Consider the following 13,343-nt stretch of genomic DNA (forward strand, 5'->3'; position numbering starts at 1 on the left):
AGCGTTTTAGCTCCAGCTCCATCAGCGGTGACCCACGAAGCAGCAGCTCCTGAGCCCCAGTGTCTGCAAGGACAAAGGTTGCGTAGAGCATCCCCGTGTGAGAAACGTATCTTTGCCTTGTAAGCAGGAGACTGGCTCTCTCACCATGGTGTGCCACAGGTTAGGAAGTTTTTATGTATTTTTTGTAAAACCTAGTGTGGTTGAGTGCTGCACAGACCAGAAAACAATGAGACCATGTGCTTGGCTCCCTGAGCCGGTGTGTGCGTGTGCAGTCACTTGCCCATTGCTGTCGTAATAGTTCTGAGATCCAGGGAGGGGATGCAGACAAAAATCGTCTTCATTAAATGTCACGTATCATGAACACTTCCAGAATTCTAGTACAAGATGTGTTGGAGACTGAATTTCTGCTTGGACTACCAGCAGAAGTATTTCATATTGAGAAAAGCCAGAACACAGAGAAAGGTCTCTGACAGGGCTCCCTGTATCCTTGTGCGTTTGTCCTTGAGGGAAGAGATAAAGTTAAAAAAATCAAGTTTGTTGTAAAGAATACTGCATTTTTATTAGCCTTTAACTAATGGACAAGGACTAGTTGTACATTTTTGAGGCACAGACTGTGGCTACTTTTGCAACTGTAGTCTACAAACTTTGTGTGAGATACCTTTGGTCATTACTGGCAGAGGGCAGATGTCTTGGAGTGGTCCATTTGGATATTAGGAAGAACTTCTTCACTGTAAGAGTTGTTAAGCATTGGAACGGGCTCCCCAGGGAGGTGGTGGACTCACCATCCCTGGGGGTTTTCAAAAAACGTTTAGATGTGGCGCTTCGAGATGTGGTTTAATGGGCATGGTGGTGTTGGGTAGACGGTTAGACTTGATCTTTGAGGTCTCTTCCAACCATAACGATTCTATGATTCTGTGATTCATACTACAATAAACATCTTGAAGAGCAGAGATAAATAATTGTTCTTTGACCATGAAAAGCATAGATTTGTAGTATAATTGAGGTTGGAAGGGGCCTCAGGAGGTCTTTAGTCCAACCTCCTGCTCAAAGCAGGGTGAGCTATGGGATCAGACCAGGTTGCTTATGGCTTTGTCCAGTTAGGCCTTGAAAACGTTCAAGGATGGAGACTCCACAGCCTCTGTGAACAACCTGTTCCACTGCTTGGCTGTCCTCACAGGGAAAACGATATTCCTGTCTGAACTACTCTTGTTTCAGCTTTTGTTCATGGCCTTTCATCTTCCCACTGTGCATCACTGTGAAGAGCCTGGCTCTGTCTTCTTGATAACTTCCTCGCAGGTACTGGTGGAACTGCTTTTGGGTCTCCCCAAACTCATGTCTTCTCCAGGCTGAGCAAGCCCCAGTCCCTCAGCCCTCTCCTCATCAGGCTAGCACTCCAGCCTGACTGCCTTGGGGGAAGGTCTGGGGGCCCAGAACTGGGCAAGGGATCTAAGCGTGGTCTAAGGAGTGCTGAGCTGAGATGGGGGATCCACTTGATCTTGCTGGCTGTGCTTCTGTTGACAGAGCCCCAGGTGTTCCTGCCCTTCCAGACCTCTGATGCTCAGTACGTATCTGCAAGGTTATTTCAGCAGTGGTGTGCTCAGCACCCTCTCCATTCGGGGAGCTGACGCAGCCCCATCGGCTCCACTCCCCACCCGAACCCCAGCAGCCGCATCGCAAGAGAAGCGTGCTAGCCGCGCTAACGAAGGAAAGGGGTTAATTTCTCCTGGCTTGTACATAACCCTACGCTTCCAGCTCAGTAGATGGAAGGAATGTGATTAAATCGGGGTTGATACCAAGACTGAGAACAGATGTGAGAGTGAATTGGCAGAGCTGGAATTCAGATGGGATGCAAATAGCAAAAAGGAGTGGGTGGAAACTGTCACAGGCTTGTCTTACAGGTGCTTGGTCTAGACCCCTGCATTTGCAGAGACTCCTGTATTTTCCTTCTCACCAATTCTTATTAATCCAGTTTCTCTCATTAGCGGGCCCTTTTTCGCTTAACATTGATGTCCATCAGTTCAAGCCTCCCGTTCTCTCCCCTGAAGGACAACTTGGGTAAAAAGTTCCCTTCGGCTCCAAGTAGGTGATAAGTTGTAAATAGTGCCAGTTTCCCTGCCTCTCTCGCAAGACAACCCTTGAATGCATTCGCTCCCGTTTGTAGATAGGGAAACTGAGGCACGCAGTGCAAATGTTTTTAAAAACAAATAGACAAAAATAACCCAACCACTACAGGCTGTTCTTACTCCCTTCACAGAAGCAACTGGCAGACCCTGCAGAGAGCAGAGCCCGGGTCTGGGCTGGGCTTGCAAAAGCCATGTTTTTCCCTAGGACTCTTCTCTTCTCTTAGTTGTTACCCCTTGCCTTAGTCTGTCCGTAGGGTTGGTTTCTGGGGTTTGTTTATTTTATTTTATTTACACTGGCTGTGACATCTGTCTTGTAACAGAGCAAACCCTTAAAATCAGCCCAGGCTGTCCATTTGCAGCATAACAGACGCACTTGTAACTCAGCCACAGGGATGTAGCAAGCTTTTCCATCACAGGGTGGGAAGACTCGTATGGCTTGGACCTGAGACAAAGCCTTCAAAGGACCCACCACTCCTTGCAGCGACCTGTGTCGGTCTTACCACCGCCCATTCCCTTGGTGGATTTTTCAGGATTTACGTCACCGCTCCAGAGCGTTAACGGCAGTCTTCTCGCAGAAGTAATATCGGTTGTAGCCAGTGAAAAGCAAAGTACTGCAAACACAGGTCTTGGCAGCAAAGTGAGGAGAGAACGGACCATCAACCCAAAAATTTGTTACTGCATTTATTTGTAACTCTTTAATCTCCTCAGCACTTCATTCCGCAAATGACTAAGAATTAGGGTTTTGCTGATCTTTACTTAAAAAGGAGCTGTGGGGAAAGCAATTTACCTGACTATGTAGCTGTAACACAGCGCGGAAGCGTTGTCTTTATGTACAGAGATGAGGAGAAACGAATGCAGGTCCCAAGGGGCAGGCGTGTTGGTTGAGCAGGTCGCTCAATACTTGCGGTTGCTCAATGGACCCGGACCCCAGATCCCCTCTGGGCTGCATCGCTGCTCGGCTCCGCGCTGAGAGGGGGACGAAAGGGAAGGGGTGCACCAGGGAAAGCTCTTTATGCTCTCCAAAACGGTCTTACCAAGGGCAGAAGAAAGGAGGGAGAGAGGCACCTGGCCGGCCCAAAGAGCCATATTCTGTTTGTATCATTCACAGGCACATACCGAGGATTACTTAGGCCCGCGTTGTTGAACACAAGCGTGCTTGTAGCTCCTGCTCAGGAGAAATAGGTTGAAAACTGTTCAGCCTTTACAGAAAATATGGCTGTTGCGATGCTGTCAAGGTCACTGTCAACCTGGGTTATCCGCTGTGTAAGTGCTAGCCGCACAAATCAGGCTTAGCTAAGGGCTATAATTCATACACTCAGCATTTCGTGGATTATGTCCTTTAGCTTTCCCTCATTGCCATTGTGGATATTCATTTAGCTCCTGTGTATGACTCTTGCAATTTCTCTTTGGGGCGGCTTCCCCATGTGATGCAGTGTTTCTCTGTGTATATTCCTTAATCGCAGGCGTACAAACTCAGTCTGTACGAGTCATTTTATATATAATGCTTATTGTTATCTTTGAATGCAGATGGTTCACCTTTAGACAAAACAATAGAAAAATACAGGTGGGGGGGGGGATCAATGGAAAAGTTACAAAAACCGCAAGAAATATTAACAAGGAAGCTCCTGTGGTTACGGCACCCACGGGAGAGTCAGGAAACCTCAGCTCCCTTCCCAATTCTGACCCAGACTTCTTCAGGAGCTTTCTGATCTCCAGGTGTCCAGCTTTTATTTATAAAACAAAGACAATGGTATTTCCTACCTTGTGGATTTATTGAGATCAACTGAATTCCTGATTCTAAAAAGTGTGGTAAGAAAGTATTACGAAAAGCAGTTCGAGCATACGCGTACGCTATTCTATTATCTTACAAAACTGAAGGCATCGATAATAAGAGGAGTGGTGCAAAATAAAACAAATTTTTCTGTCCAGCAAAGCAATTATTCTGTATAATCGAAGCAGCCTTTAGATTGTGCAATCCACACACGTTCCCTTCAATAATGAAGTGTTAAAGTCTAAAGGACGTGTGCGTGGGCTCAGCCCCCGTATGCCGGGCTGGCGGGGGCAGGAATTTTGAAATAGGCCACTTAGATCCACAGGTCCCTATTGCAAGGAAAGGACCATCTCTTCTGAGATACTGTGCTGAAGAATCTGTACCTCATTCTGTAAGATTGTCAGCCAAGATATCATTTATTTTTTTCCCCGTTAGTGCTGAAGTCGCTGTAGTATATTAGCTTATACCCTTCGGTTGTCTGGTTCTCATTCATAGTGTTTCTAGCTAACATTAGTTTTATTTCCTACAATGCCGCAACAGTTTCTTTATATCCTTTACACTCCAGATGTGTAGGCACCTTCATCGCTTTGGGACGTTGCCTGTTTCTCTCCAGCTCTGTGATTCAGCCAAGTATCTTGGCATAAGACTTTCTCACCGCTTACTCCTTCTAAACAATTTAACGCATTTAAGTGGCCTTGAACACGATCGCTTCTACTACACAGCTGGGCCTTCAGCAAATCCCCAGAATCAACCAGCCTGAAATTTCTGAGCCTGAAATTTGACTCGCAGTGGTGTTGCCTCCGGCCCAATCTTCTGTATTGCAGACAGTTTGGCTTGGGGAAAAAATAATGGGTATAGTCGCTTACACAAAGTCCCTTTTTTCATTCTGCCCTATCCTGCCATTCTGATCCTATTTATACCTCTGAAGAAATAATTTAAGAAGTGTTTCAGTCTTTGCTGCTGATTAATTATCAACTGCTTTCAGTGGAATTTTCCGTTCCTTCCTCTTGTCCATTCTGCTAAAAATAATTTAATAATAGTAAAAAAAAATAAACAACCCCCCCATGACTGTCAGGTATTAAGCCTTTCTGACCAAACGGAGAAACTTGGCGTACCCTAGGTTAGTTATTACACATGCACATTCAGTTTGTATTATTGCCACCTCGACATACAGGTCACCCGTGACGGGGTGCCGTGTTTTAAGTTGACCATGGGTAGACTGAAACACCCTTGTGTCGTTCCCTAATGACTTGTCTGTCAGTAGGGAACAGGTGTTTTAGAATGTACTTTGGACAGAAAGTGAAATTTTGAGGAAAATTTAAACCTTAGGTCCTTAGAAATGCATAAAATTATCCATTGCTTAATCAATTATACGCACGTACATGCCCTCTCCCGCAGAAGAGGCTGGATCAGGCATCTACATTATTTGATGTAATTATGTCGGTTGTAAGAATAAAATGCAATTGATACGGAGTCTTTCTGGGTTTATTTGCCATATGTGGCACACAAAAACAAATGGTAGGTTACCTCTGAATTTTTATTTCAAGTATGTTACTCACATTTATATGTAAAAATTGATTATAAAAAAGCAAATGTGGCATTAATTTACCACGCTCTAAGTAAACTGCATATCCCTTGTAGCCATTCTTCTGGTCAGAAAGCCCCTTGGACTCCAGCAATGTAGACATCTACCCTGCTCTCAGAGGCAATACTGAGGGATGCACAGTGCTTTCTTCCCATCAGCACTTCAAAATTAGTCAAAGGATTACAAAAAGAGCCTCCTTGTCAACAGCCTGGAATTCCAAACTGAATTAAAAATCGTAATGTTGCAGTTTACTTCTTGAAGGATTTTTTTTTTTTTTTTTTTTTTTACCTCAAGATTGGGTTCTTAAGTGTTGGGAAATTCTCGTGTTTTGGCTCAGATTCTCCTGTTGTGGCATAAACACCCCCAGTCACTCTAGACTCCTCTTGCTTCTACCTTCTGCACCAGCAGCCTGGTAAGGGAGGTTCCTTGATTTCGGACTCCAGAATCTCTCTTGCTTCCCTTGGTCCAAGAGGACAAGTCTTCTCTCCCTTATATTGTGTGCCTCAGTTCAGCTTTTCTCATGTCCTTGTTTCACATATACCACACACTGTCAGCACCAAAAGCAAGTGCTCGTATGCCCCATCTTCCATTTCTATATCTCACGGCTGACTTAATCCATCCTAAAGATATGGACAGTTGATTTCTTCCAAGCTACGGCTTTGGTCATCACTCGTGTAACTTGACTGACATAGGTGTCACATACGTTTGGCTTCGTGTTTTATAAACCACAAAATAAGTCATCTTTACCTGTCCTTAATATCACAGGCTGCTTCTTTCTTATTTTTGTTGGTTTAAGGTTAACAGTCTAATGAAGTTTCCTATGGATTCACCTGTCTAGAGATGTCTCTGGGAAATGTGTCCCTATTTCTCTTGCAGAGATAGAATGTTCCTCTCAGTCCAGAAAGATTTCCAGAATATTTTCTTCCTTCTTATATTCCAGCCTGTCTGTCACTCCAAGATTTAAAAGTGAATGTTGATTCGATCCACCCAGGACAAGAGCATCTTCAGCTTACTTGAAGATCGCATGACAAGTTATACCCCATTTGCAGTAAACGAACTCCATCCGGAATCAGGTTCGGAGCAGAGACAGCCCCGCACGCTGTTCCCTTCCTACTGCAGCATCTCTTGTGTTTGCCTTTGGAAGATGAGAGCTATTAGTTCAGCGAAGAGCTTAATCCCCTGGCTTTGCGCCGCCATGGCCTCCCTACAGCTTGGTCTTTGTATCACAGGTGTGGTCTTGCTCAGAATGAGAGGGCTGCACGGCGGAGTGACATAAAGTTGACGCCAACTTCATAACAGCGTCGAGAGGGCTGCACGGCAGAGTGAAATAAAGTTGACGCCAACTTCATAACAGCGTTGTAACACCGTCGGCTTGCTGTAATGGCATTTCCTAGTCGCCTAACTCCCCAAAGTTACTGTAGTGCATAACAGTGCTTTTTGAAGGCTTGTCCAGCGCAAGCAGCTCCCTGGCAGGGTACCTATACTTCCAGGCTGTTCTGAAGAGGCCACGTATATTATCCTTATTCTTTCCTCTCCGTACCACTCAGCCGTCCAGCTCAGGTCGTGTTTACTGATGAGCCCACGGTGCCGTCAACGGCAACTTAGACAGAACTTGAAGTAAGCTCATTTTTGCAAGTGCTGTTGCTGTTTAAATCCTGGAAAGTTGTCATTTCGTGTACGTTGATGAGGGTGAGCATGTGTTTCATATCTGGGCTGGTTTTTTGAAAATTGGGAGACATACTCTCTTTTCTTAGACACGTCTGAAAGAGAAAACAGAAAGGAAAGCTTAAAACGGAGAATTCCTATGAAAGGCAACTTTTAAAAAAGTTTGAACGTTTTGCTTTTTGATTTGTTTCCCACCAGGAGCACCTGGTACAAAGAAAAGCCACTGTTTCTTGCTCAATCAAGGAGTTTTATAGGACAAAAACCTTAGTCACAAAAAGAAATTTATATTTAATTGAAGTTTTCATATGAACAGGCCTTGCATCAAGCTCTCGCAAGTATGTTTCCACCTGCCTTCAAAACAGGCCAGTGCCTGAAATATTTTCATCAAGCTGTCAAAGTAAAGTTCCAGTCCTGCCAACCAGTCTTAAACTCAACAGCAACAGTAAGTTTACTGGAGATAAGGCACAGTCTCCACTAAAGGAGAGGACAAGGCAACCTGTAAGAACTTAACAGGCATTTTAAATAATGAAGTTCACTTGTGAGATCAGGGCGATATTAAATTTTGATGAAAGCTAGGTTGATATCTGAGACTGGACCTCACCCAAGAGTAAGATACACCTAATTCCACTAGAGCGGTTATCTTCACTACGCAGCTCTGCTTGCTTTCTTTTTTTTTATTTTTTTAATTCCACTACTAAAACTGGGACTTTTTTTTATGTATGGGAAGGAGAGCTTTCTGTAGAGATCTGAAATTCTTTCAGGACTCTGAGCAGAACAGGGGCATCTGTCTCTTCTGAGCGATATCCTTGCTTTCATACTTTCATCCTGACAAATTCCTACAAGATTTATCTTGTCAAACTTTAGTCTGAACAGCACAAATTACTGGCAGGATTGTCAATCTAAAAAAGAGACAGGCATAAATTTAATTGCTCCCTGAAGATAGATGGAAAGCTACATTTAGCTGCGGCTAATTAGATATTCTCCAATCAACAGTTATGATTCATCTGCTGAGGAGCAAAACAAGAAGGCAGATATGAAATAGGCAGCAAAAGTTAAATCTGACCTCCCAAAGTGCCGGGGTTGGTTTTGTATTGTTTTTAATTAGAAATGCAGGTGATGTTGCACCCGCGGCTCATGTTGTCTCTAAGCCAGAAGGCGCAGACCTCTGCACAAGGGGATGACTTCACCGCTACCGCAGACAAAGCATGGGTTTGCTTCTGGGAAGCGAGCTTCCCAAATACCTCCTCTCCCCACCTTTCCCAGAACTACCAGCCGGCATTAAGGACATGGATAAAACCCCAAGGAGGTTCTTTTTCCAAGGATCTTAAAATGTCCGTTTAACAAGAAAGACGGAGCTTCACAAAAATGCCCATCTGAAATGGGGTTGTCACCAATTTACAGGTATGGAAACTGAGGCAAAAAATAGGTGGACGTGGAGTTGTCCATCATGCTGCCACCCAAAGCAATGCCACAGGTGGGGAAGGGATCCCAGGGGCCTGCGCCTCCATCTTGGGCAAATGCTGTTCCCAAGTGCCAAACCAGAAAAACTGTTGACGTGCCCTTAAACTGAAGAGTAGCTTGCGCTCGGAGTAACTGGAAGCAGAAATGGGCAGCGGGGTGTAGGAAAATAACTGTCTGGTTTGAGTTAGGTCGAGATGCGGTGAAATGTTTTATCTCTTTGGGACTCCATCCTGTGTTCCTCATGCACCTGAGTTTCCTCTGGCTCTGAAAATATTGTGTGAGTATTTAAGGGATTTGATGGTAAATTAAGTATGAACGCTAACTTCTGACTGGCTGTGTTAAGGTGGTGTTAGCAGAGAAAATGAGGGGTTTGGGGGTTTTTTGTTGGTTTTGGTTGGCTTGTGAGAAAGGGAATTACTTACACAGGTAAAAAAGATGAGCAGCAAGTAAAAAATCCCAAGGCAAGTCAGCATGAAAAGCTCGGCTTTGTACTTTTTTAATTTTTCATCTTCTATTCCAGGGCAACCTAAAATGTAAAGCAAGGGTGTTACGTTGTTCTGGTGTTTCTAAAGTATTTTAAAACTGTTACCCTCATGAAATGCCACCCCGAGCATGGGACAGTCAAGAGTCTCTACTGTACCTGTTACTTTCAGTGTGACGGTGCTGCTCAGGTTGCGTTCTCCGCTCTGTGCCCCCAAAGCGCACTTATACGTCCCGCTGTTTCGGCTGGTTGCGTTTTTGATCCTTAGTGAAAAGAAGGTGTCGTTGGAGAGCTCCAGGGACCCCCCAAGTTCTTTTGGATAATGAGATTCCACATCAAGGACTTTCCATGCTATTCCTTCGCCATCTCCAGCCATCTGCAAAACACAAATATATTTTAGATCTTGGGTAACGGCGTCATCCTGAGTTTTAGGGGAAAGAGCGTTTTAAAGCTGGCTTATGGCTGAAAATACAGGGGCTGAACGGTGACACACACAGACACCTCAAAAGCATCTAATACTTTTGGATTCTAAGCATGAACGTATTTGCTTTTTTTGCTTAAATAGACACTATATTTATAAATGGATGCTCTAGAGCTATTCCGTAATAGCTTCTTAATCTGCCTCACCTGGACACAACCCTGGTAGAGATGTAGCATGATACAAGGCAGTGGTAGAGTCTGCTCTCAAAATGTCTACACAGAGGCCCCAAAAGAGTTCAAATGGAGAGAGAGAGAGAGAGATGGAGCTGAGGCAGCGAGAAGCAGCTCCGAACCGCTGGCTCTGGGAACCAGACGTCCCCAGGAGAGCCTGGCAGCGGGCAGGTCAGATCCATCGCTTTTGGCCATACCGTAGTGGGAATTAAACCTGCCTACCCGGCAGGCACGCCGCAGCGTGCCGGCTCTGCCAGCACGGGTTGGCATCGTCCCAGCCACCCCACGGCCCAGGGCTCCTTGTGGGAACGCGGCCCTGGAAACTGCGCTTTTCTGTGCCAGTTTCTGTGCAGCTGACCCCCAAAAGCACGATGCCTCTCGGGAGGAACAGGGGTTTCCCCCTCCCTCTCCTCCCCTCTCCTCTTTATTGGAACCAAAGAACAAAAAAATTGCTTCGACTCCTTCAGATTGGGTTGCGTGAAGGTCGCAAGCAGGTTCTGGTGCACTTGGGGACCATTTGTATGTTGAATTTCTTAATTGTAACCAGAAAAGCTGCATTCCTTGGCATTGCTGAGAGGCTGCTGGAGGAATGAAGCGTATTCCCAGAACAGTTTGTACTGCGGGGCGATAGGATGCACTGAAAATGACAATTGGCTGGGAACCACAAAGAAGAGAGAAATCACTAACTTGATTTGAAAGATGGGAGAAGGGTTTGAATTAGCCCGTGTCCATTCTTATTCATCGACGTTGCTCCCTGGGATTTGAGGCAGCGTGCCCTCCAGGAAGGTTTCCCGAGTAATGAATTCAGGCTTTCTGTGGACCAGCAGAGCCAGAGCCAGCTCATACGGTCCAAGGCTCAGCTTTTCGGCCAAACCTGTAACTATTGTAAGCCAAGGCTTTTTTATTATTATTATTTTGTTTTAACGGACACATTTTTGGGTTGCATGCTGGTGCTTACTTTCCATCAGTATAGCTACTGCGTCAGGGTGTAACAGTTACCCTGTAAGTTATTAAAATTAACACAATTTTGTCATGCTGAGGCTAGGAGTATCTGGTTTCCCTTTCATGTCTTTGCATGAGGAAAGCGTACTCGGGAGCCTGGAGAGAAATACGGGCCTGATGCCCCATTGTACTTTGCTACTGACTTTGCAGCCCTAAAAGGGTGTAAAAAAACCTGCAAGTTGGGGAACATTTCAGGAACTGGGAAATTAGACAAAAGCACAAGATTTTCATACTTGTAAAGATCCTTTCTCAGAAAGGTTTGGGTTTTTTTTTAGCGCATACAACTGTAACACAGAGCAGTAATTCCCTGGGGCTTTCCACACTTTACCCAGCAAGAGGGAAAAAAGTACCTTCTTCCTCTTAATCCCCCGGTAAATTTAGCCCTGCTTCTCTTTCTTATGACACCCAGCCCCAAGCCGCTACGAGACAATCAATATCCATGGTGGTTTTCAGGCTGTAGGGACGTCACTGTGCTAGAGGGATTTAGATATTTTCAGTCCCTGCACATCGTCAGAGATGTGGCCAGAGGAATTCCAATACCCAGGCTGGGCTCGGCTCTGGTTACAAGTGGGTCAATAGCAGTTAAGTGGATAGAGTTGACCTCCCTCAGATCTCATTTTTGCCGCTCTCCCTTCCCTTCCCACCCCTTTCCTCAGTGAAATTTAAAACTGCGCATAGGGCAATAAAGAGAACCAGCCTGGCCGCCCTTCGCGTTGCCCTAAAATGCAGATAGGAGCTCTGAGCTACACACAGAACGTTAGTTGGGGGTTTTTTTCTCTTTTTTTTTTTTTTTTCTTTTTAATTCACAGGTAGCATAAATAATTTCTGTCTTGGGTGGTCAGTGCTGCTGTGATTCTTGCGGCTGAGACCTGGGAATCAGAAAACACTTTGATCTGTCTGTATGCAATTGTAATCACCACTGCTAGTATAAGGGAGAAGTCAATTAGGTCCATGCATCCTATGCCTGACCATGCGTTTATTCCCTGTGAGACTGGTTGGTAAATGATTTAACCTCTCTATTTTATGGGCACACTGAGGGATAGGATTGATTATTGCCTCCAAAGCTTTTTGAGGCGCTCGGTTGCCGTCACAAGGACGGTGACCCTGGAGACAAGCAGGTCAGAACTTTGCCTTACACAGACCCGCTCCGTGTAAGGCAAAGCGGTGCCCATGAAGCTGCACTAACAACATGCTTTTCCCCAAAATAGAAGAAAAAGTTCCTTTGTGACCTATTTCTAGCTCCCTCACTTGTGGAGAAACCAGTCGCGATCTGGATGGGGGTCGTGAACCTTTGCATTTGGGGAGGAGGAGGAGAAACGGTTCGTACATGTGGGTTTGATTCAGGTTTAATTCGGGGTTTGCACGCCTCTCTTGCTCCATTAAATCTCCCCCCTGGTGAAGAGCAAAGGCAGCCAGCAGCCTCCCTACATTTTTTATGCTGCAGAGACATCTGGTGGCATTTTTCCAGCCTGTACATGCAGGGCATCCATCCCTACTCAGAGGTCACAGCAACCCTTCCTCTGATGCCCAAACCAAGCCTTTTTTCACTGCAATCTTATCTCCTATTATCTTTTTTAAAAAAAAAATCGACCCCTCCCTTTTTAAACTCTCTAAGTAGCAAGGAAACATCTGAGCAAATTTGCAGAGCGTGTCCCTATATCCCAGCTGTGTAAAAGGAAGTCCATGAGATGTTCGGTAAGGTCATCGCTCTGCCTCTTGCTCTCTTCAAGCTAACCTCTTTTCCCCTCAAACCTAATTAAAATTACAAAAATGCCACTTTGTTCACCACCTCCTGTGAATTACTTGGCAGACTCTCACTAGACAGATCATTTTGCGGCTCAAGCTCCTATGATAATCCAACGCTAATTCATGCCAAGTGTCCTCCAGGTGATACCGCAACCCAAGGTAAATGCTAGGGGTTTTACCTAATTAATTCCACGCAAGCTTAGAGGGATCGAAGCGAGCGCTGTCGGTGGCAGCAGCAATCCACTTGTGTAGGGACCATCCTCTTTAATCAGCCACAAAATATTTTCCACCCGCGTTTCGTTTGCTTTTCATTTCCCTTCCACCTCGCTGGTGAGCAAGCTGTGGCATGCCGGCTCCCCCTGCTCCCCACCGCCACAGGGAGGAGAAAGGGGAGGTGGTCTTTTCCTGCTCTTAATGGTTTTACCCAAATTCAAAAGGCAAATCGTGATTCGTGCGGGGACTGGTAGAAATGCTACTGAATCTATTTGCATAAAAAGGGTCTCGTTGCCGTGCTGGCTGCTGGGGGGTTACTGAAGCAAGAATTTTGCTGGGAAACAGGGGCCTGCAGGCTAGCAGCATCGCTCTGCCTATCTGCATAAAACTACCCATTAAGAAAATTAAACAACAAAAGAGATGTGAGTTTATGTTTATTGTCACATGTACATTGGCCAGCGGCAATGTTTGTGACAGGCTTTTTCAGAAATTGGCTGGGGGGGGCAAGTCTGTTGTTTGCCATCACCTCCATAGCAGTGAGAGGAAATGCTACCCCCAGGGACTGATACTGCCCAACGCCTTCATTAATGACCTGGGCACTGGCATACAGTATGACACAAAGCTGGGAGGAGCGGATGATGTACC

General features: G+C 45.4%; 1 protein-coding gene across 1 annotated transcript; it reads right to left on the bottom strand.

The window, feature by feature from the left end:
• Positions 1-7,080: 7,080 nt before the first annotated feature.
• On the bottom strand, positions 7,081-10,007 carry CD83 (CD83 molecule). The gene is made up of 4 exons (XM_009700142.1): positions 9,960-10,007; positions 9,246-9,462; positions 9,028-9,131; positions 7,081-7,239 (listed from the first exon to the last, which is right to left on the bottom strand). The coding sequence occupies exons 1-4, from the start codon at positions 10,005-10,007 to the stop codon at positions 7,081-7,083; spliced, it is 528 nt and encodes a 175-aa protein (XP_009698444.1).
• Positions 10,008-13,343: the final 3,336 nt, after the last annotated feature.

The sequence above is a fragment of the Cariama cristata genome, unplaced genomic scaffold, assembly GCF_000690535.1.
Source record: "Cariama cristata isolate BGI_N322 unplaced genomic scaffold, ASM69053v1 scaffold32045, whole genome shotgun sequence".
In the NCBI taxonomy this organism is placed as follows: domain Eukaryota; kingdom Metazoa; phylum Chordata; class Aves; order Cariamiformes; family Cariamidae; genus Cariama; species Cariama cristata.